At 40.7% G+C, this 21283-nt stretch overlaps 1 protein-coding gene across 1 annotated transcript in view; it reads right to left on the reverse strand.

Moving 5' to 3' along the window:
* The window catches only part of THEMIS (thymocyte selection associated), a 66055-nt gene extending 45360 nt beyond the window's left edge, over positions 1–20695 (reverse strand). Inside the window, exon 1 of the mRNA XM_075863714.1 lies at positions 20602–20695. Within this exon, the coding sequence (XP_075719829.1) occupies positions 20602–20695 (94 nt within the window). The remainder of the gene's footprint in view (positions 1–20601) is intronic.
* Between the last annotated feature and the right edge of the window lie 588 nt (positions 20696–21283).

The following is a 21283-nucleotide window of genomic DNA, read 5'->3' on the forward strand; positions in this document are numbered from 1 at the left end:
ACGAAGCCTGCATTAAGCCCAGAATGCTACTGGACTATAAAAAAGGGCTCTGCCCTCTTGTTCTTTGCCTGTGCGTTGTTCGTTACCCAAAGTTTGTCTTGCAAATGTTCTCCTAGTGTCTTCCAGTTCCTGTGTTTCCTGTATCCTGTGTCCTGTATCCCGTGCTGTCCTGGTCAAGTGCCATGCCGAAGCTGTTGTCGTGTTCTGCTGCTCCATGCCTGATGTCTACCTGCTGCCTGGTCTCAGCCGAGCCTGCCTTGCTACTGTCCGAGTTGCCACAGGTACCCTTTCTGGAATATAGACTCTGTACTATAACTCAGAGCTTCAAAACCACTTCAGAACTGAACTGGTCCCTGAAAAAATAGCCTTTTGAAACTTTCTTGAAAATATGAGAAATTGCTGCTAAAGTTCTAAGCCTTAGAAAAATAAAAGGACGTGGAAAAAAATGATGGCAACATAAAGTAGACATATGGGGGATGTTAACTAGTAACTATTTTGTGTGGTATTACTATCTGTTTTACAAGCAAATACATTTCAATTTAGAAAAATGCTAATTTTTGCTAATTTTCGCTAAAATGTGACGTTTTTCACTAATAAATATTGAATATATTGACCACATTTTTTCACTAACATAAAGTACAATATGTTACGAGAAAACAATCTCAGAATCGCTTGGATAGGTAAAAGCATTCCAGAGTTATTACCACATAAAGTGACACGTCAGATTTTAAAAAATCATCTGTGTCCACGAGGCCAAAACAGGCTGTGTCCTGAAGGGGTTAATATAGGATATTGTGACAAGTGTTTTATACACTCTGATGTATCAAAATGAAAGTGCATTGTTTTGTTGTGGGAGGACACTAGTCATAGACATGGTATTAATGATGATGAATCATCAAAATGTGTCAAGTAAAGTTTATGCTTGGTGTGAGGTGACTGACATTAAACATATATATAAGAACATAGTAAATTGAACTTCACTTTTAGCTTGACACAATCCATATTTGAACTTATGTTAATACTATTAGTTTAGCAGTAAAAGGCAAACCTGTACGTTATCATTCTCTAAGGCAGTACTCCTTACATTATAGCTCCCCAAGCTGTTGCATAACTACTACTACAGTGGTAAGGGCATGCTGGATGTTGTAGTTTTGCAACAGTTAAAGATACACAGGTTGAGAAACTTTGCTCTCAGTGCCCTATTTTTATTTATCAACCTTTTCTAGAATCCGAGAATCGCATTACCTCACTTGATGAGTTTGTGTTATAGAAACTCTCAGGTGAATCTTGAAGGATGAGAAATATAGAAAAATCCTGGCAGCTATATGTATAGCAGCATCACAAACCAAAAACAAGATAACAAAGAAAATTATGTTGCAAGAGAAACAGAATAGATGCAATTTAAAATCATTCATTTCCCTCATTATTTTTTGTTGTAACACAGACACAGTGGAAATGAAGGATTGTATTGAAAATATAATTTCATATGCTACTATAAATCAAACTATAAAGGAAGTGTGTCCTTCATGAGGCATTTTTCTCTATTAATGTGGACCTGTAAGGACCTCCTTGCAACTTGAAAACCGACCTACTCAAAAAAGCTTATAACCTGCTATAACCTGGTCTCCACTAGACAACTGTATGAGCATCTTCTACCCTCACTTACTGTCTTTTTCCCCTTACCTTCTGTACCAGTCTGCCACTCTGTAATCTCATGTTTATTGCCTTTGCTTGTTTGAAGAACACCCAATCTGTATGATACCCGTTGAAATCAATGTGCTATCCATGCAATGTCAGGGGCCATCATGCAATCTACATAAAATTATGAGTTTAACCATTTTTCCCCTTTTGCATGTTCTATCGTCAATTCCTGGCTCAGAGTACTGAGTCAATCACATTGTAACGAGTTGCAGGTATGTGGACCCACTGGGACACTCTGCCGGAGCAGCTGTTGATCAACAGAGTCTGTGAGAGTCGGTAATGCAAAAGTACCTGGAAGGTCAGAAGTGGGTAGATGCCAGACAGTAAGGGGGAAGCAGACCTGTGCAGGATGATGACGTGAGGCTAGGGCTCTGGACTGGAGTAGTGCAGTCGTCTCGGGCACTCGGTTTGCCATGGGACCGGACACAGATGGTGAAATCATCTCAGACACTCGACTGAAACTAAATACAGATACTGGATACGGGAAACAGGATACAGCTAAGGAACCATTTGTAAGACAAACGTAGGGAAGACACAACATTGCTCAGGCAAAGAATGAATGGGCATGAGCAGGGAGTGGATAGCAGTGTGCGCCAGCGTCTCTGTGGGAGGAGACGCCGGCAGGAGCTCGACGGTCTGTGGTCACGGTCACTGGTGCGTATAGGATGCCGGTGGTCTGTGACCGCGGCCATTACAGTACCCCCCCTTAAGCCCCCTCTTGTTAGGTCCAGATTGTAGGAGGAACTTCCCGATGAGAGTTGGGGCATCAACATTTTCTTCAGGCTTCCAAGACCTCTCCTCAGGACCAAACACTTTCCAGTCCACAAAGTAGAAGGTCTTACCTCCTACCTTCTTGTAGTCCAGAATCTCTTTTACTTCAAAGATGTCAGAAGAACCGCAGGGAGCATCTGCAGAAACAGGGTATTTTCTGTATCAGTTCAGGCTTTAGGAGGGACACATGGAACGCGTAGGAAATTTTGAGGGTAGGAGGTAGCCGAAGCTTTTAGGACACAGGGTTAATTTGTTGCAAAACTTCAAAGAGACTGAGGAATCTGGGAGCGAATTTGTGGGAAGGGATCTTTAGACAAATATTTTTTTTGAGGACAGACAGACCTTGACTCCGGGAGTAAACTGAGGAGAACTTTTCTTTTCCTATCGGCATATCTCTTCATGCGATCAACTACTTGAAGGATCGCGGACTTAGTTTGCTGCCAGATGTGAAGGAAACTTCTGAAAGAAGAATTGGCTGAAGGCACTTGAGACATAGCTGGCACAGGAAGAAGAACACATGGATGTTGACTGTACACAATTATGAATGGAGAAGAAGCAGTAGATGCACTTTTATTATTATTCTATGAGAATTCGGCCGATGGCAGAAGCTGTACGATGTAAATGACGAAGATAATTTCAAGAACTTGGTTGATCCTTTCAACTTGGCCATTAGACTGAGGGTTATAAACAGAAGAAAAGTCCAAGTTTACATAGGGCTCTCCAGAATTTAGATGTGAATTGTACACCCTGGTCAGACACAATATGTAGGGATAGTCCGTGCAGATGAAAGATGTGCTGAATAAACAAACTTGCCAGACAGGAAGCTGAGGGAAGGCCAGTTAAAGGGACGAAATGTGCCATCTTGGAGAAGCGGTCCACCACGACCCAGACAGACTAAGACAGTTGTACATCCAGCAGAAGGAGGAAGGTCAGTAACAAAATCCAGAGATGTGTTGCCAGGGAGCATCAGGAATTGGCAGAGGTTGGTGAAAACCAGCAGGTCTGGAATGAGTAGACTTGTTTAGGGCACATTTTGTACAGGAAGAAACATTGTCCAATATATCTTTAGGTAGAATGGGCCACAAGTAGTGATGAGCAATAAAGTCCCGAGTCTTATGGACACCAGAGTGCCCAGCCAGCTTGGAATTATGTCCCCAGCGGATAATTATTTTCCTGTCAGCAGGACGGACAAAAGTTTTCGCAGGAGGAATATCTTTGATCTGCAGAGGATTAACAGTAATAATCCTCGAAGGATCAATAATATGTGGAGGAATTTCTTCAGAGTCATCAGTCTCAAACGAATGGGACAGGACATCAGCCTTAATGTTTTTGTCTGCAGGGCGGAAATGAAGCAGGAATCGAAATCTGGTGAAGAACAGTGATGATCTGGCTTGACGAGGGTTCAGTCATTGTGGAGACTGTAAATATGTGAGTTTTTGTGATCCATGAAGATGATGATGGGATGAGCGGCTCCCTCCAGCAGGTGTCTCCACTTGACAGCAAGTAATTCTTGGTCCCCAATGGAATAGTTGCTATCTGCAGGAGAGAAGAATTTGGAGAAAAATTCACAGGATACTGCCTTACCCTTGGAATTCTTTTGAAAAAGGAGTGCTCCAGCTCCAATGGAAGAAGCATCAACCTCCAATGAAAACTGCCGAGTCACATCAGGATGATGAAGAACGGAAGCAGAAGAAAAGGTGTTCTTGAGGATGGAGAATGTCGACTCTGCATCAGGGGTACAGTCCTTAGCATTCACTCCCTTCTTTTTAAAAGCTGAGATGGGAGCAGTAAGAGACTAGAAATTTGGGATGAACTGATAATAGAAATTTGCGAATCATAGAAATCTCTGTATGGCTCAGAGACCTTGAGGAAGTGGCCACTCGAAGACGGACTCCACTTTCTCCAGATCTATCTGAAGTCCACAATCAGAGATAATATAGCTCTGGAAGTGCAAGGATTTTTTTTTCAAATACGCACTTCTCAAGTTTAGTGTATAAGTTACTCCACCCTTAACTGCTACAGGACTTGGCAGACATGTTTCTGATGCGTCGTCCGATCTGAGTAGATCAAGATGTCATCCAGATAAACCACCACACAGACATACAGAAGTTCACGGAAGATGTCATTCACAAATTCCTGAAACACCGCTGAAGCGTTACACAGTCCAAAGGGCATTACGAGATACTCGTCTTGACCGTCTTGGGTGTAGAATACGGTTTTGCATTTGTCACCCTTGCGGATACGGATCAGGTTATAAGCCCCGGGTAGATCCAGCTTTGTGAAAATCTTGGCCCCATGAATCCTGTTGAAGAGCTCTGAGATAATTATGAGTTATCACCCCATTTTGAAAACTGCACTCCTCAAAGTATTCAAAACCACATTCAGAAAGTATTTTAACCCTTTAGGCGTTTCACAGGAATTAAGGCAAAATAGAGGTGAAATTTACAAATTTCATTTTTTTTGGCCGAAATTAATTTGTAATAAAAAATATTCTGTAACACAGAAGGTTTTACCAGAGAAACGCAACTCAATATTTATTGCCCAGATTCTGCAGTTTTTAGAAATATCCAACATGTGGCCCTAGTGTCCTAATGGGCTGAAGCACTGGCCTCAGAAGCAAAGGAGCACCTAGTGGATTTTGGGGCCTAAACAGTCGAAACCCCCCAAAAGTGACCCCATTTTGGAAACTACACCCCTCAAGACATTTTTCTAGGGGTATAGTTAGTATTTTGATCCCACAGTTTTTTTTGCAGATTTTAGTGGAATTAGTCGGTGAAGATGAAAATCACCTTTATTTATGTGGTATTTTTTCATTTTTACAAGGAATAAAGGAGAAAAAGCACCCCAACATTTGTAAAGCAATTGTTCCCGATTATGGCAATACCCCATATCTGGTAATAAACTGCTGTTTGGTCCCACTGCAGGGCTCAGAAGGGAAGGAGCACCTTTTGGATTTTGGAGCGCAGATTTTGCTGGATTGGTTTTCAGTGCCATGTCGGGTTTGCAACGCCCCGGAGGGACCAAAACAGTGGAAACCCCCCAAAAGTGAGCCTATTTTGAAAACTACACCCGTCAAGGAATTTTTCTAGGGGTTTAGTGAGCATTTTGACCACACAGGTTTTTGTAGAATTTAGTGGAATTAGGCCGTGAAAATGAATATCAACATTTTTGTCCACTAAAATGTTGAATTTTTTAATTTTCACAAGGGATAAAAAAGGAAAAGCACCCCAACAATTGTAAAGCAATTTCTCCCGATTACGGCAATACCCTATATGTGGTCATAAATGTTTTTTATTATTAGAAATTAATTAACCCTTTCAGGACTGATCCTTTTTTGCTTTTTTTGGCGTTTTAAATTCTTTATTTCTTACAGCGTTCACCGTGCGCAATAAATTACATTTTACTTTATTCTGCGGGTCGGTAGTGATGGGGAAGACGGTACATCGTAGGCCAGAGGTGTGTTTGCTTGGACTGATCTCTGAGGAACAGTGGTCGGTGCACGAGAGGACCTTTCTTAGGGAAGCACTCTTTATGGCAAGGAAGGCGCTGGCTATACGGTAGATCGCGGATAGGGCACATACGGTGGCACAGTGGCGTAAATTGATTAATGACATTCTTCCATTTGAAAAAGTGGTGTATAAACATCGGGGAAGACCGGCTAAATTTGACCTGATCTGGAGTGGTTGGTGATCATCGAATCTCACTCACTGTACGGTTCAAGGGTTGTCGGTTGCTTTGTCACTCGCCGGGGGTGGACATGGTTGAGGGACTCGGGTGGATGGAGCACTTCCAGATGTTTTAGTATACGAGATGTTTGGTTCTTATCTGAATGCTACTGGAGTGCAGGTCTTTATTTCTTGTATTTGAATGTACATTTAATAATACTGTTTTGATTCATTTGTATTGTGAATACGTGGTCTGCGCACCACGGACAGGTTAAATGTGCTCTTGCCTGCTCACCTGTATATGTGTATCTATTGTTATTGTATTTGGATGGATAGCTGTATTCTGTTATACTGCTGTATATGACAGTTTGACTCTGACAATTTATTTTCAATAAAACGAGTTTTTTAAAAAAAAGTGGGAGATTTGTACAAGGTAAAAGGGATTTTGAATAAGGAAGGCTATCACTCCATTTTGTAACGCCATGCCATACCCTGTGGACAGCGCTTGATTGGAGCCAATTTCATCCTACAACAGGACAATGACCAAAAGCACACCTCCAAATTATGCAAGAACTATTTAGGGAAGAAGCAGGCAGCTGGTATTCTATCTGTAATGGAGTGGCCAGCGCAGTCACCAGATCTCAACCCCATAGAGCTGTTGTGGGAGCAGCTTGACTGCAAGAAGTGCCCATCAAGCCAATCCAACTTGTGGGAGGGGCTTCTGGAAGCATGGGGTGAAATTTCTCCCAATTACCTCAGCAAATTAACAGCTAGAATGCCAAAGGTCTGCAATTCTGTAATTGCTACAAATGGAGCATTCTTTGACGAAAGCAAAGTTTGAAGGAGAAAATTATTATTTCAAATAAAAATCATTATTTCTAACTTTGTCAATGTCTTGACTATATTTTCTAGTCATTTTACACACACACACACATATATTTATATGCAATATACTAGTCCTTCTCAATGAATTAGAATATCATCAAAAAGTAAATTTATTTCAGTAATTCAATTCAAAAACTGAAACTCATATATTATATAGATTCACAGAGAGTGATCTATTTCCAGCATTTTTTTCTTTTAATGTTGATGATTATGGCTAACAGTTAATGAAAACCCTAAATTTAGTCTCTCAAAATATTAGAATATTGGTTAAAAGTTCAAGATTCTAGACTCATGGTGTCACACTCTAATCAGCTAATCAACACATAACACGTGCAAAGGTTTCCTACGCCTTTTAATGGTCCAACGGTCTGGTTCAGTAGTCTACACATTCATGGGGAAGACTGCTGACTTGACAGTTGTCCAGAAGACAGTTATTGACACCCTCCACAATGAGGGTAAGCCACAAAAGGACATTGCTAAAGAAGCTGGCTGTTCACAGATTGCGGTATCCAAGCATATTAATGGATGGTTGAGAGGAAGGAAAAAGTGTGGTAGAAAAAAGGGGCACAAGCAACAGGGATAACCGCAGCCTTGAAAGGATTGTCAAGAAAAGGCCATTCAAGAATATGGGGGAGATTCACAAGGAGTGGACTGCGGCTGGAGTCAGAGCTTCAAGAGCCACCACACACATACACGTATCCAGGACATGGGCTACAACTGTCGCATTCCTTGAGACAACGTCAGAAGCGTCTTACCTGGAGAAAAAGGACTGGTCTGTTGCTCAGTGGTCCAAAGTCCTGTTTTCGGATGAAAGTAAATTTTGCATTCAATTTGGAAATCAAGGTCCCAGAGTCTGGAGGAAGAGCAGAGAGGCATCAATCCAAGTTGCTTGCGGGCCAGTATGAAGTTTCCACAGTCAGTGATGGTTTGGGGAGCCATGTCATCTGCTGGTGTTGGTCCACTGTGTTATATCAAGTCCAGAGTCAGCGCAGCCATCTACCAGGAAATTTTAGAGCACTTCATGCTTCCCTCTGCTGACAAGCTTTATGGAGATGCTGATTTCATTTTCAAGCAGGACTTGGCACCTGCCCACACTGCCAAAAGTACCAATACCTGATTTAATAACCACAGTATCACTATGCCTGATTGGCCAGAAAACTCGCCTGTCCTAAACCCCAAAGAGAATCTATGGGGTATTGTTAAGAGGAAGATGAGACACTAGACCAAACAATGCAGATGAGCTGAAGGCCGCTATCAAAGCAACCTGGGCTTCCAGAACACCTCAGTAGTGCCACAGGCTGATCGCCTCCATGCCACGCCGCATTGATGCAGTAATTCATGCAAAAGGAGCCGCAACCAAGTATTGACTGCATATACTGTACATACTTTTCAGTAGGCCAACATTTCTGTATTAATAATCATTTTGGAATTTGGGCTTATTTAATATTTTAATTTTCTGAGAGACTAAATTTTGGGTTTTCATTAACTGTAACCATAATCATCAAAATTAAAAGAAAAAATGCTGGAAATAGATCACTCTGTGTATAATGAATCTATATTGTAACATCCATGGTCGCGGACCGGGGGGATTACTCACCCCTCGATGGCCGCAGTCATGGTCTGGTGAGCGCTGGCCCGCATCTCCTCCCCAGGAGACGCCAGCGCTCACTTCCGCTCCACTCTTCTGTGTCCCGTAGGGGCTGCGCGCAAGCTCGCGCCCGGCCTTAAAAGGCTAGTGCGCGCACATGTAAAACATCAGCAATTAGCCCATGATTAACCTGGACTATAAGAATAAAAAAACAAATGTATAAAAATATTAAAAATAAAGACAAAAAATCTTTTTCTTGTATTACGTAAAAAAATAATAAAAAAGACGTACACAATTGATATTGTCGCATCCATAATGTACTGAACTATACAATCATTATATTTAATCCGTATGGTAAAAAAAATGCCAGAAATGTTTTTTTGTAAATCCTGCTCCCAAAAGAACACCAAAAACAAATAAATGTTTTTACTGTGTAAAAGTAGTATCACATAAAGCCAGGGAAATTTCTGGCAAATGCCTTGAGGGTCCAGAGAGCTTCCACGTATGTCCCCAAGATTGCTTCAAATACGGGTGTGAAGGCTACCTCCCCGAGGGATATTGCACGCTCCTTAAGGGAGTTTTATTAGTCTCTTTACCAGCTACAGCCGCATTCTCCACCCACTCGTGTGGCTATCCAGGAATACATATCTTTTTCGGGTCTCCCACAGCTGTCCTCCGACGATTGCGCCGCATTAGACCACCAAATAACTCTCGAAGAGCTTTCAAGGGCATTGCAAGACACCAAACCAGGGAAGGCCCCCGGGTCCGGATGGACTGACGGTTGGCTATTCTAAAATGTTTATGGTTCAACTAGCGGACAGGTTTCTGGGGGCTCTCAATGCAATATCATCGGGCAATTCTGTCCCTTCAGATTCCTTGAATGCTACTATAGTGGTTATTCCAAAGGACGGCAAGGATCCCTCCTCTTGTTCTAGTTACGGACCAATATCCCTGCTCAACGTGGATCTGAAATTATTTTCTAAGATATTGGCAAATCGGTAGGCCCAATTGATGACCACAGTGGTCCATAGAGACCAAACAGGTTTCATTCCATCTAGGGAAGCGAGAGACAACACGACTAAGGCTCTTAATCTTGTCCACTGGGCCAACTCGCAGAAAACTCCTGCGATCGTTTTGGCTACAGATGCGGAGAAGGCCTTTGATCGGGTCGGGTGGCCTTTTCTGTTTGGCACTTTGGAATATATGGGTCTGGGACCCAACATGCGAACTTGGGTTGGCGCTCTGTATTCCTCGCCTTCGGCTTCTGTAAGGGTAAATGGTACCTATTCTTCTCCTTTTCGGATTCATAACGGTACGAGACAGGGCTGCCCATTGTCACATCTGCTTTTTGCTCTTGTGCTAGAACCCTTTTTATGCAAGATCAGGGGTAATGTTAATGTGCAAGGCTTGAGGCTGGGGGATAAAACTGTAAAAGTGGCCGCATATGCCGATGATCTATTATTTTTTGTGACCTCTCCCCATATTTCTATGCCCAACCTTATGAAGGAATTTCGGATATATGGATCATTGTCCAATTTTAAAATTAACTTTCAGAAGTCGGAGGCGATGACGTTAAATATTCCACAGGATCAAGGGAGGGCTTTGGGTGACAATTTTCCTTTTAGGTGGACATGTGACTCGATTAAATATCTGGGTATCAGACTACTGAGTTGTGTAGAACGGACATTTCAACTTAACTTTCCTCCGCTACTGCAGGCGTTGAGGGGTGATTTGGCCCGGTGGACAAAGGGAACTTTCTCGTGGTTTGGCCGAGTAGGCATCATCAAGATGAATGTTCTTATATCCGCTGCAGGCACTGCCAATTAAGATACCCTCTTCCTTTTTTTAAACGGTATATCAATATCTTACTTCATTTGTGTGGGCCAACAAACACCCTAGACTTCAGAGGAGAATCCTGGTCCGGGCCAAGCGTCATGGGGGGATTGGGCTGCCTGATGTGGAGCAATATTACCATGCCATTCATTTGGCTAGATTGGTGGATTGGTGCCGCCATGAACCCTTTAAGGATTGGATAGCGGTGGAACAAGGTTTTACAGACCTCCCATTGAAATGCCTACCTTGGATGGCTGTGGTTCATTGGAGGTCACTAAGTGATCATCCTACCATATATCCAACTTTACAGGTGTTTCGAAAGGTGCGGAGTAGAGAGGGAATTTCACGAAAGTTATCACCCCTCACACCAGTTTTGGGTAACCCGGAGTTTGGCCCAGGCCTGTCTGATCAGACCTTCAAGATTTGGGTACAGTAGGGGCATTTTAGAGTAAGTCATTTTTATAGTGGCAACACTTGGCTGCGCGGAGGAGAGCTTTCCCAGCCAGAGGGTCTCCCGGAAGCGTCCCAATGGCAGACGTTACAATTGACTCATTACTTAGCACGACTGCCTACACCGGCTTCTTATGACCGCGCACTAACCCCCTTTGAAACTTTATGCTCTCAAACGGTGCATGTGAGACGGGCCCTGTCCAGTCTTTACTGCGTGCTACTCACTCCTGCTGAGGATTTCATCCCACCATATATTACGAAATGGGAAAGAGATCTTCAGATTACTCTAACACAAGAGCAGAGGGAAAAGATCATGCTCCTCACTCATAAAGCGTCTATTAGTAACGCTTATCAAGAAACAAGTTTTAAAATACTATCCCGTTGGTACAGAGTCCCAGATGTGCTACATAAAATGTTCCCGGATGTTTCTACTCTATTTTGGAGATGTGGCAGGGAAGAAGGAACGCTTTTACATATATTCTGGAGCTGTGAGAGCCTTCGCCCCTATTGGTCAGAGGTTCAAGATATCATACTTGAGATCACGGGAATCACGCTGGGAGATGATCCGGCATGGATTTTGCTGCACCACCACGACATGTCCGTGGGGTGCTACAGGAAGATGTTAGTGAGACATTTTGTTGAATGCAGCCAAGGCTTGTATTCCGGTGGGTTGGAGATCCTCTGAGCCTCCTGTGACTAGACAATGGCTGGAGCGAATTCACGAAATTCGAAGAATGGAGGAGTTGCTTCATTCCGCACCCGAACGGGCAACGCAGTTTCAGAAAACCTAGTTCTATTGGTTTGCCTTCTGCAAATCGGACAGATACAAGAGGGTCATGGGTGAACTGATTAGTGGGGGACCGGAGAGCTCCTGAGTTCTCTTGTCTTTGATGGGCTGTGGGGGGGGGAGAGTGATGGGAGAGCATCTCCCTTTCTCCCTCTTAATACTTTCTCTACTACCCCCCTTCCTTTTTCCTTTTACTCTGTCTACCTTTCGTTCACTTCACTCTTTGGACCAATCGTTTACTAATAATTGATTGAGATGTGGGTGATGGAGGGTCGGATGAGGGCGTAATGCTGGTATTCATATCTCTCTATACTAATGTTTGCTATGTATCGTTGGTATTATGTTGGGAGGACCTTAATTGCATATTTACTTATTTTTGTTGAAATAAAGGTTGAAATGATCTGCCCTTATAGGCATTTTCTGTACCCATGTCACCCTTTTCTTTTTTCTGTATCCCCATTTCCTTTCTTGAAAATAAAAATTTGAAATACAAAAAAAAAAAAGTAGTATCACATAAAAACAAAGCATATGAATTCTGCATTATTGTAATTGTACTGGCCCAGGCTATTTATACTGCACGGTAAACGCTATAAAAATGAAACCAAAAAAAGATGGCGGAATTGCTGTTTTTTTTTTATTCTGTCCTAAAACAAATTAATAAAAGTTTTTCAATACTTTAGAAGTACTCTAAAATGGTGCCATCATAAAATACAACTTGTTTTCCAAATACGGCAATGACGATGGCAAAGCATTTTAGCTCTTGGAATGCAGTGATGCAAAATGGTGGCCAAGACTAATTTATACGCCCAGTAGTTTTTTGCCCAAAACCCCATATGATCATTTGCTAGACCTTTATTCACTGTATCAAGGATAAGGTGTTACGTTCAATTAAAGTCTATATTCTGTCACAGCCTGAAAGAATGATTAAAAATAATAAATATTTATTGATTCCTTAATACTCAAACTGGCTCTTGAGCCCAACTATACACAACTAAACACAAGCAAAAGCAAGTGGCCAGAGAGGTGATGAGCGTCAGCAGGTGATAGGAATTGCATCCACCCGCAGATCGCAACTCGCCTTATAGTATACAAATTCTCTGAACCCTTGCCAATAGTAAACCAATCCTATGGGTTTCAGTATCCCCTAATTTCTGGGTACGTCATCAGGGATTATATTTAGGCCGGTTAGCATTGTTTCTGTGCTTATTAAGTCTCCCGGTGTGTGCATGACTCTAATATACTGGCCGCACACACGCCGAGGAGACTCCAGATATTTAAAGGCTTCAGCCCTCCTACCGATTGACATCAGTTCAGCCGCCAGCCAATCCGCATTCAGTACGTCATTGCTGACGTCCCAGATGGTGGCGAGCCTCCAAATATAGCAGCCAATCAGCGCACCCGGACACCGAGGCGTCCCTAGTAACCCTGTGGATCTCCAGGCAGTTACAAACCCACATTGTACTCAGCACAGCACAAAAGATAAACATTGAAGATGTCGATTACAGCTCCGTGCATGTCCTATATTCCATAATAGCCACGGAGCATGTAAAAAAATGGGTACATATACTTGTAAATCTCGACACTAAACACATACGGTCGGACATGGAGAAGTCCAAGACGGGATTAGATCTAGAAATAGATATCAGTATCGAAAAATATATACAAAGTTGAGAAGGATACTACAGTATAACTGATGCCTATACCATCAGAATAGTGCGGGTAAATGCTCTCATGTTGGATCAGTGGAAACAATTATATGAAATTTGTTCATTCAGGCCAAATGGATTAATGGTCTGCAACCGAAAGATCCATTGTGCTTCTTTCTGCAGAATTTTCTTATCCAAATTTCCGCCTCTCACTGATGGTCTAATTTGTTCAATTCCTTGAAATTTGAGGGTCATAGCATTCCCCTTATGACATTTCCATACATGCCGTGACACCGAGGTGTCATCTTTTCTTCTTATGTCTCCTATATGTTCCCGGATCCTTTTCCTAAATTCCCTGTTTGTCTTCCCAACATATTGTAACTGGCATCCACATGTGATAATGTATACAATACCATGGTTTTGCAGTTTATGTATGACCTGTTGTCAAAGGTCTTACCAGTGTTTGAACTTATAGCATTTTTACTGCATGAAATAGACTCACAGGTTCTACAGGAGCCATATCTAAAGGTTCCTTTAAGAAAGCTATTCAACCAGATGATGGATTTAACGTGTGGATTAAGATGGCTATGTATCAGACGGTCTCTTATATTGCGTCCCCTCCTATATGTAATCATGGGATATTCCCCTACCAAACCCCCTACATCTGGGTCAGCTCTCAATATCCCCCAGTATTGTTAAAGGATTTCCCTATTCTCATTGTTGGTCGAGTCATAGGTCCCTATGACCCGGATGCAGTCATCTTCCGATTCCTTAGGTTTTGGGCTCAGTAGTTCATTTCTGTTGCAACCGAGGGCATTCTGATATGCCATCTTCAGAACCCCTTGAGGGTATCCCCTCCGCTTTAATCTATCACTCAGTTCACATGCAGAGGTTTTAAAGTCGGAGAAAGTGGAGCAATTGCGAAACGCCCTGAGGTATTGATCCTTGGAAATACCTTGCCTTAAAGCCATCGGATGCCTATTTTTCCACCATAACAGACTGTTAGTTGCTGTCTTTTTACGATGTATATTTGTTTGAATAGCTCCTGTAACCGTCTTAGAAATCATCACATCCAGAAATGTAATCTAATTTTCATGGATTTCGGATGTAAGGAACAGGCCCAACTCATTAAGGTTAAGAGTGCTGACAAACTCATCAAATTCACCCTTAGTTCCTGTCCAAAGGATCAGAACATCGTCTATGAATCTGATCCATAGGAGGATATAAGATGTCCATTTTTCCATGATCGCACTGAAGACGACTTCTTTTTCCCACTAGCCCAGGTATAGATTGCCATAAGTGGGAGCACATGGACTTCCCATCGCCACTCCCCTGAGCTGGTGGAAAATCTTCTGATCAAACAAGAAGAAGTTGTGCTCCAGGATAAATTTAAGTAGATTGACGACAAATTCGTTATGAGCCTGATATTGTATTCCTTTCCCATTCAAAAAATATTCCATGGCTCTACATCCCTGGTCATGATGGATGGAGCTATACAGTGCCTTAACGTCAAGTGAAGCCAATAATACATCGGCATCACACCATATATCCTCAGGTTTCCTCAGAGCATCCATAGTGTCCCTCACATAGGATGGGAGGGAGACTACAAATGGTCTGAGGATTTGATCAAGGTACAGACTAACATTTTGTGATAAACTGTCTATTCCCGATACAATCGGGCAGCATTTCAACAAATTTGCCCCTTATGTATTTTGGGAAGGCCATAAAATTTAACACATTGTGGGTGATCGATAAGCATAAATGTAATTTCTTTATCACTTATCAGATTAAGGGATTTGGCAGGATTAAACTTTAGTTTATTCCTGAATGTTGTGGTAGGGTCACACGTAAGTAATCTATAACAATCACGGTTGCCTAGTATTTGATGGCACATTCTGCTGTACTGGATGCGATCCATCACCACTGTGTAAAAGTAGTATCACATAAATACAAAACATATGAATTTAGCATTATTGTAATTGTACTGGCCCAGGCTCTTTATACTGCACGGTAAACGCAATAAAAATTAAACAAAAAAAAGATGGCGGAATTGCTGTTTTTTTTAATATTCCGTCCTAAATCAAATTAACAAAAGTTTTTCAATACTTAAAAAAAATCAGATTAAAAAATACAACTTGTTTTCCAAATACGGCAATGATGATGGCAAAACATTTTAGCTCTTGGAACGCATCGATGCAAAATGGTGACTGAGACTAATTTATACGCCCAGCAGTTTTTTGCCCAAAACCCCATATGATCATTTGCTAGACCTCAAAGATGTACCCCTTTAGATGGGTGCCGTTTTTAAAATAAGGTGATTTATGAAGGTTTTCTAATATATAGGCCCCTTAAAGCTACTTCAGAACTGAATTGGTACCTAAAAATATGGGTTTTGGAAATGTTCTTGAACCTGTGAAACATTTCTGGCAAAAGTACATGTTTTCTAATGTCCTAAAAAAATGATATCAACATAAAGTAGACATATGGTAAATTGAAATTATTAACTATTTTGTGTGGTATGAGCAGTCTTATAAGCAGAAAAATTCTCATTTTTTAAAACAAAAAAAAAAATGGGATAAATTTTGCTGTTTTTCATAAATAAACACAATATATCGACCAAAATTCACCACTAAAATATGTCAAATACAAATGTGTCACAAAGTAATCAGAAGAATTACTTGGACGTGTAAAAGCATTAAAAACATATTTTCACATAAAGTGACATGTCAGATTTGAAAAATGTGTCAGTAAGGCCACAACTGGCTGCGGTGGCAAGTGGTTTACAGTAGGGTTGGAACTACAGTCAGGGGCCTGGTCACAAAAATAAAAAAAATGGTACCCAGCGCTACCCATATAAAATGATTTTAAAACGTATATTCCAAGTCCCACCGATAGTTCGTTTAAAGAATGGAACTGGCTCCATTATATTGTAGGCCCGTTCCCTTCTCCAAAGTAACTACCGCTGGGTCCTGCTTCACTGTATCCTGAGGAATCTATGAGCAGCAGTGCATAGAATGTCCTGATGCCGGCTTCACATGTATGCGCCGTTACACATTTACTTTGTAAATCCTTTTTATTAAAAATAATTTTTACTTCTTTAGAAACAGATGCTCTGTATTCTCTATACAGAGCAGCTGTATCTAGCGCTATTCACTGAATCCATCAGTCCTGCGGACCTGACGGCCTCAGTGACCGTGGGTCCTGCGCATCTGTGACAAGGTCGATCCACCTGTAAACTATCATCTACGTTATGAATTTAGATGTAATAGATTACAGGTGGATCCTGCGTGTAAGAAAAACGCAGGACCCGCTGACAATGAACCCGTTAAGTCTGCGGGACAGACGGATTCAGTGAATAGCGCTAGATACAGCTGCTCTGTATAGAGATACAAAAAATTTTTTAAAAGTTATTCAATATACACCAAAATTGTGCCATTAAAAAAATACAACTTACTGCCGCAAAACAACAAGACTTTTTATGGCTATGTCTATGGAAAAATAATACAGTTATGGCTTTCAGAATGTGAAGATGAAAAAGCTGAAAAAGCTAAAAGAAAAAAAGCAGTGTCCTTAAAGAGGCTCTGTCACCAGATTTTGCAACCCCTATCTGCTATTGCAGCAGATAGGCGCTGCAATGTAGATTACAGTAACGTTTTTATTTTAAAAAAACGAGCATTTTTGGCCAAGTTATGACCATTTTTGTAGTTATGCAAATGAGGCTTGCAAAAGTCCAAGTGGGTGTGTTTAAAAGTAAAAGTCCAAGTGGGCGTGTATTATGTGCGTACATCGGGCGTTTTTAATACTTTTACTAGCTGGGCGTTCTGATGAGAAGTATCATCCACTTCTCTTCAGAACGCCCAGCTTCTGCCAGATCACGCTGTGACGTCACTCACAGGTCCTGCATCGTGTCAGACGAGCGAGGACACATCGGCACCAGAGGCTTCAGTTGATTCTGCAGCAGCATCGGCGTTAGCAGGTAAGTCGATGTAGCTACTTACCTGCAAACGCTGATGCTGCTGCAGAATCAACTGTAGCCTCTGGTGCCGATGTGTCCTCGCTCGTCTGACACGATGCAGGACCTGTGAATGACGTCACAGCGTGATCTGGCAGAAGCTGGGCGTTCTGAAGAGAAGTGGATGATACTTCTCATCATAACGCCCAGCTAGTAAAAGTATTAATAACGCCCCGATGTACGCACATAATACACGCCCACTTGGACTTTTACTTTTAAACACACCCACTTGGACTTTTGCAAGCCTCATTTGCATAATTACAAAAATGGTCATAACTTGGCCAAAAATGCTCGTTTTTTTAAAATAAAAGCGTTACTGTAATCTACATTGCAGCGCCTATCTGCTGCAATAGCAGATAGGGGTTGCAAAATCTGGTGACAGAGCCTCTTTAAGGGGTAAAAACCCTTTGATATTTTGTTGTTTGAATATCCTTTCCTACCAGCGTAAAGTATTGGCGCAGTGGTTAGCACTTTTGCCTTGTAGCACTGGGGTCCTGTATTAAAATCCGACCATGAGTTTGCGTGAGTTTCCTCTGGATACTCTGGTTTTGCTTCTCTATTAAATTGGCTCTAGTGAATGTCTGAGATAGGGAAATTAGATTGAGGGACTGTACATCGCTGTGGAATATGTTGGCGCTACATAAGCAACATAAAAAGGAGAAAAAAATGACACATAGCCTGTCAAATTTCCTTATCTAAATACGATTATATTTTTGGGGAAAAATCCAGTAGCATAGAATGTATTGCTAATGCCATGAAATATTTATACTCCTTAGTGTGGAATATGTGCAGAAATAGGAAAAATATAACATAGGAAAAACATAGGTTCAAAAATAACCTATTAAGGGAAAAGAAGAAGAAGAAAATGAAAGGTGGAATCTCGTAAAACTTCCTTGAAATATCAACTACTTGCAAGTAATTAATATGTATATTCAAAGATAATATAATGATTTTCCAAGAAATATTTTTCAGAGAAGACCGTTCACAGAGGATGATAGGGGACATTAATTGTTCTGGGGGACAGATGCTTAAACCGGCAGCGCAGAAAGAGATTTTTCCTTTAATAGAAGATAAGTAATGAAATTTCCTTCGGAGGACATATTCATTAACTAGGCTCAAAAGAAGTTTAGATACTTTTTTTTTTTACAGCAAATACCACCTACAGTTTTATTAGTTAAGGTAATATTCAATCCAGGCAATTTTTCTGAATGTGTTAGTCCTGCTACATAATAAAGTTGAATAAGCTCATCCATTATAATGCATTCAGTACATTATACTATATATGTATCTGTTACCATAAAGCCTCTGAACTGTCCATACTATGTATGATGTCTATCTAAGGAGTAAATGGTTTTGTAGACACTTGTAACTTATACATTTTCAGCAGAATGATTTGTAATACTGCGTGCTATGTTTTAATAATTCATGATCGCTCTTTACCTTGCCATGGGTTGTGATTTTTATTTTTAAAATAGGAAAGTACCAGGTAAAAGGTAATGATGCTTAAAGGCGGCATGCATTGCTTCACTGACCTAAAAAAACAGATTGCTCTGTCACAGGCCCTGCATACCTCAAAACTGTTTATCAGGTTATGCTTTACATTTCACATATGGTACTGCAACCGTCTGGTAAAAAAAAAATCACTACATTGAGCCTGAACTTTCAGGTGGAACATGCATCTACTTTACAGAGGAGACAGTAGCATCCCCAGGCATCAAACAGAGAGTTTGTGAAAGAATTCTCCCACTTTGAAAAGCAAATAAAGTCAATGAAAATGTCCTATCTTTCACGAACAATCCCCCAAAAATGCAACTACTCTGATTCCAAAACACAGATTATAATATCTCTCTATACATGGTAAACTCCAATAAAATCCAAGTGAATGTACACTATCCATTTTCCACATTTAAAAAACACATTAATTAATAGCATGTTCTATGGAAGGAGCGAGGATCCTATGTGAATGGAGGAAGACACAAATCTCGATCATAAAACATTGTTGAATAACGCATCAGAATTACCATATTTATCTGAAAAAGATCAACTGGGCCATTCATGGACACATCAATAATTTCCTCGCTTTTTTAATAAATAAACATTTACCACCAGAAATTAATATTTCCAGGTTAGTATTCACATTGTGCACCGAGATTCATAAAAGAATATAGAAAGAAATTTATATAATATTTTTACCGTAAATTACGACTTTTAACTTAATATACATCTGGATGCCATTAAACCACAAACAGACTACTGAAAAATGTGTTGATCTACAAGATTTTGTAACTTGCTTGGCACAATTGCTATTATTTGTATTCCTTTATCTTTTTTAGACAATCTTCTGAATTCTGGCTTGTCACAATCATACTTATCCTCCACACCAGGACTGTTTAGTATCATCGCCCTTACCATATTGACCTATGTCAAACCACCAAGCTCCTTCAACTCTAATTTATAGTTCCCCAACATAATAAGCTATTGATATTCTGCTGTCCAAACATAGACACCCCCCAACAATGTAATCTTCGAACACATCTACAGGACATGAGCAGAATTATGAAATTGGAAACCCTTTGTGGAAAATTTGTTGGTGCAAAGTGACCAAGTGGTTCACAGATAAGAAAGCGCCTCACAGGGCAAACAACCCAAGCAAAATTACGAAGATCATGAAAGCATATGTTTCAGTTCAGATCTGCTACATCTATAGGTTTACTAGCATATATACCTGAAAAAATAGACTAGCACAAATACTGTTATATTATACTATTCTTTTCTTTAAATATATATTTCAAATGCCTTCTACAAATTGCATATACGGAATATGTTTAGTGCTTTATAATATAGAATCAATTATTAAGTTTGTGTTTGCCATGCTCCATGAAACTTCTGTATTTTAATTACTGAATATACCATCCTTTATGGTGGACAGTTATGAATTCAATGTCAACAAATATTTTCTATGTCTCTCGTGAGCAAACCCCAAATAAAAATAAGCAAACGTTGTCATTGTAATGCCAGGTGAAGATGATGAAAATCCAAAGAAATTTCAAAAGGTAAGGAGAACGAGGTTTAATGCCCTCTATGCTTCATCTCTACCAGATAGACAGTTCAATGCCATGCAGATAGTGTACCAACCCTAGCTCCTCAGACATAGTAATAAAGGAGGCATGTAGGACTAGAAGAGTTATGTCAATAGAAAGTTATGTAAGTATAAAAATAACTATGTTAAGTAAAAGGTCCAATTAATAGGTACACAGCATTACCTCCATTATAAAATCCAGATTGTATCTGCAGGACCCTGGGTAGAGTTTTGGGATCCAGGGACTGAACGAAAGCCTGCAGTGTAGTTGTCATCATCTAAGGCAAGACATACAGTCAGCTAGAGGTTTTTGCACTGATAAAATGCACAATATCCAGCTACAGAGACAATGCTTGGTTTTTAGAGTTGCAGACAGGAAGAGGCTTTATATGTCACTGAGTTATCTACAGTTCCTGTTCTAGTGTTCTTCACAACCAACGGCACATTATCGTGAGCATTTCTCATATGTCTGGTTTACAAGCCTTTGTGATTTAAATGGCATTTTAAGTTCCTACAATAAGCGACGCTCAATAACATCTTAATGTCGAAGCTGACACACAATAGTGATTCAAAAACACATTTTTAGCGGAGAGGGCCACGGGCATGCCCGGCCACTTCTCCTATATGTGGATGCAACAGTGGGTTACGTGGGATCCAAGCCCCAGAGATGGGATGCAGCCCCCATCAATTTTACATAATATAGAAAGAGAAAATACACATATAACTCAGTTACCATTATTATTGTACATGAATAAAGTCGATAGGAAAATATTTGTTGTGCATACCCATCCTTCTTTTTTTTTAACAATCTATATAGATGAATTGTTAATACTAGGCTCTTCTCTGTCAATTTTTGTGTTTGCAGA

Source organism: Rhinoderma darwinii, chromosome 4, assembly GCF_050947455.1.
Source record: "Rhinoderma darwinii isolate aRhiDar2 chromosome 4, aRhiDar2.hap1, whole genome shotgun sequence".
Classification (NCBI taxonomy): Eukaryota; Metazoa; Chordata; class Amphibia; order Anura; family Rhinodermatidae; genus Rhinoderma; species Rhinoderma darwinii.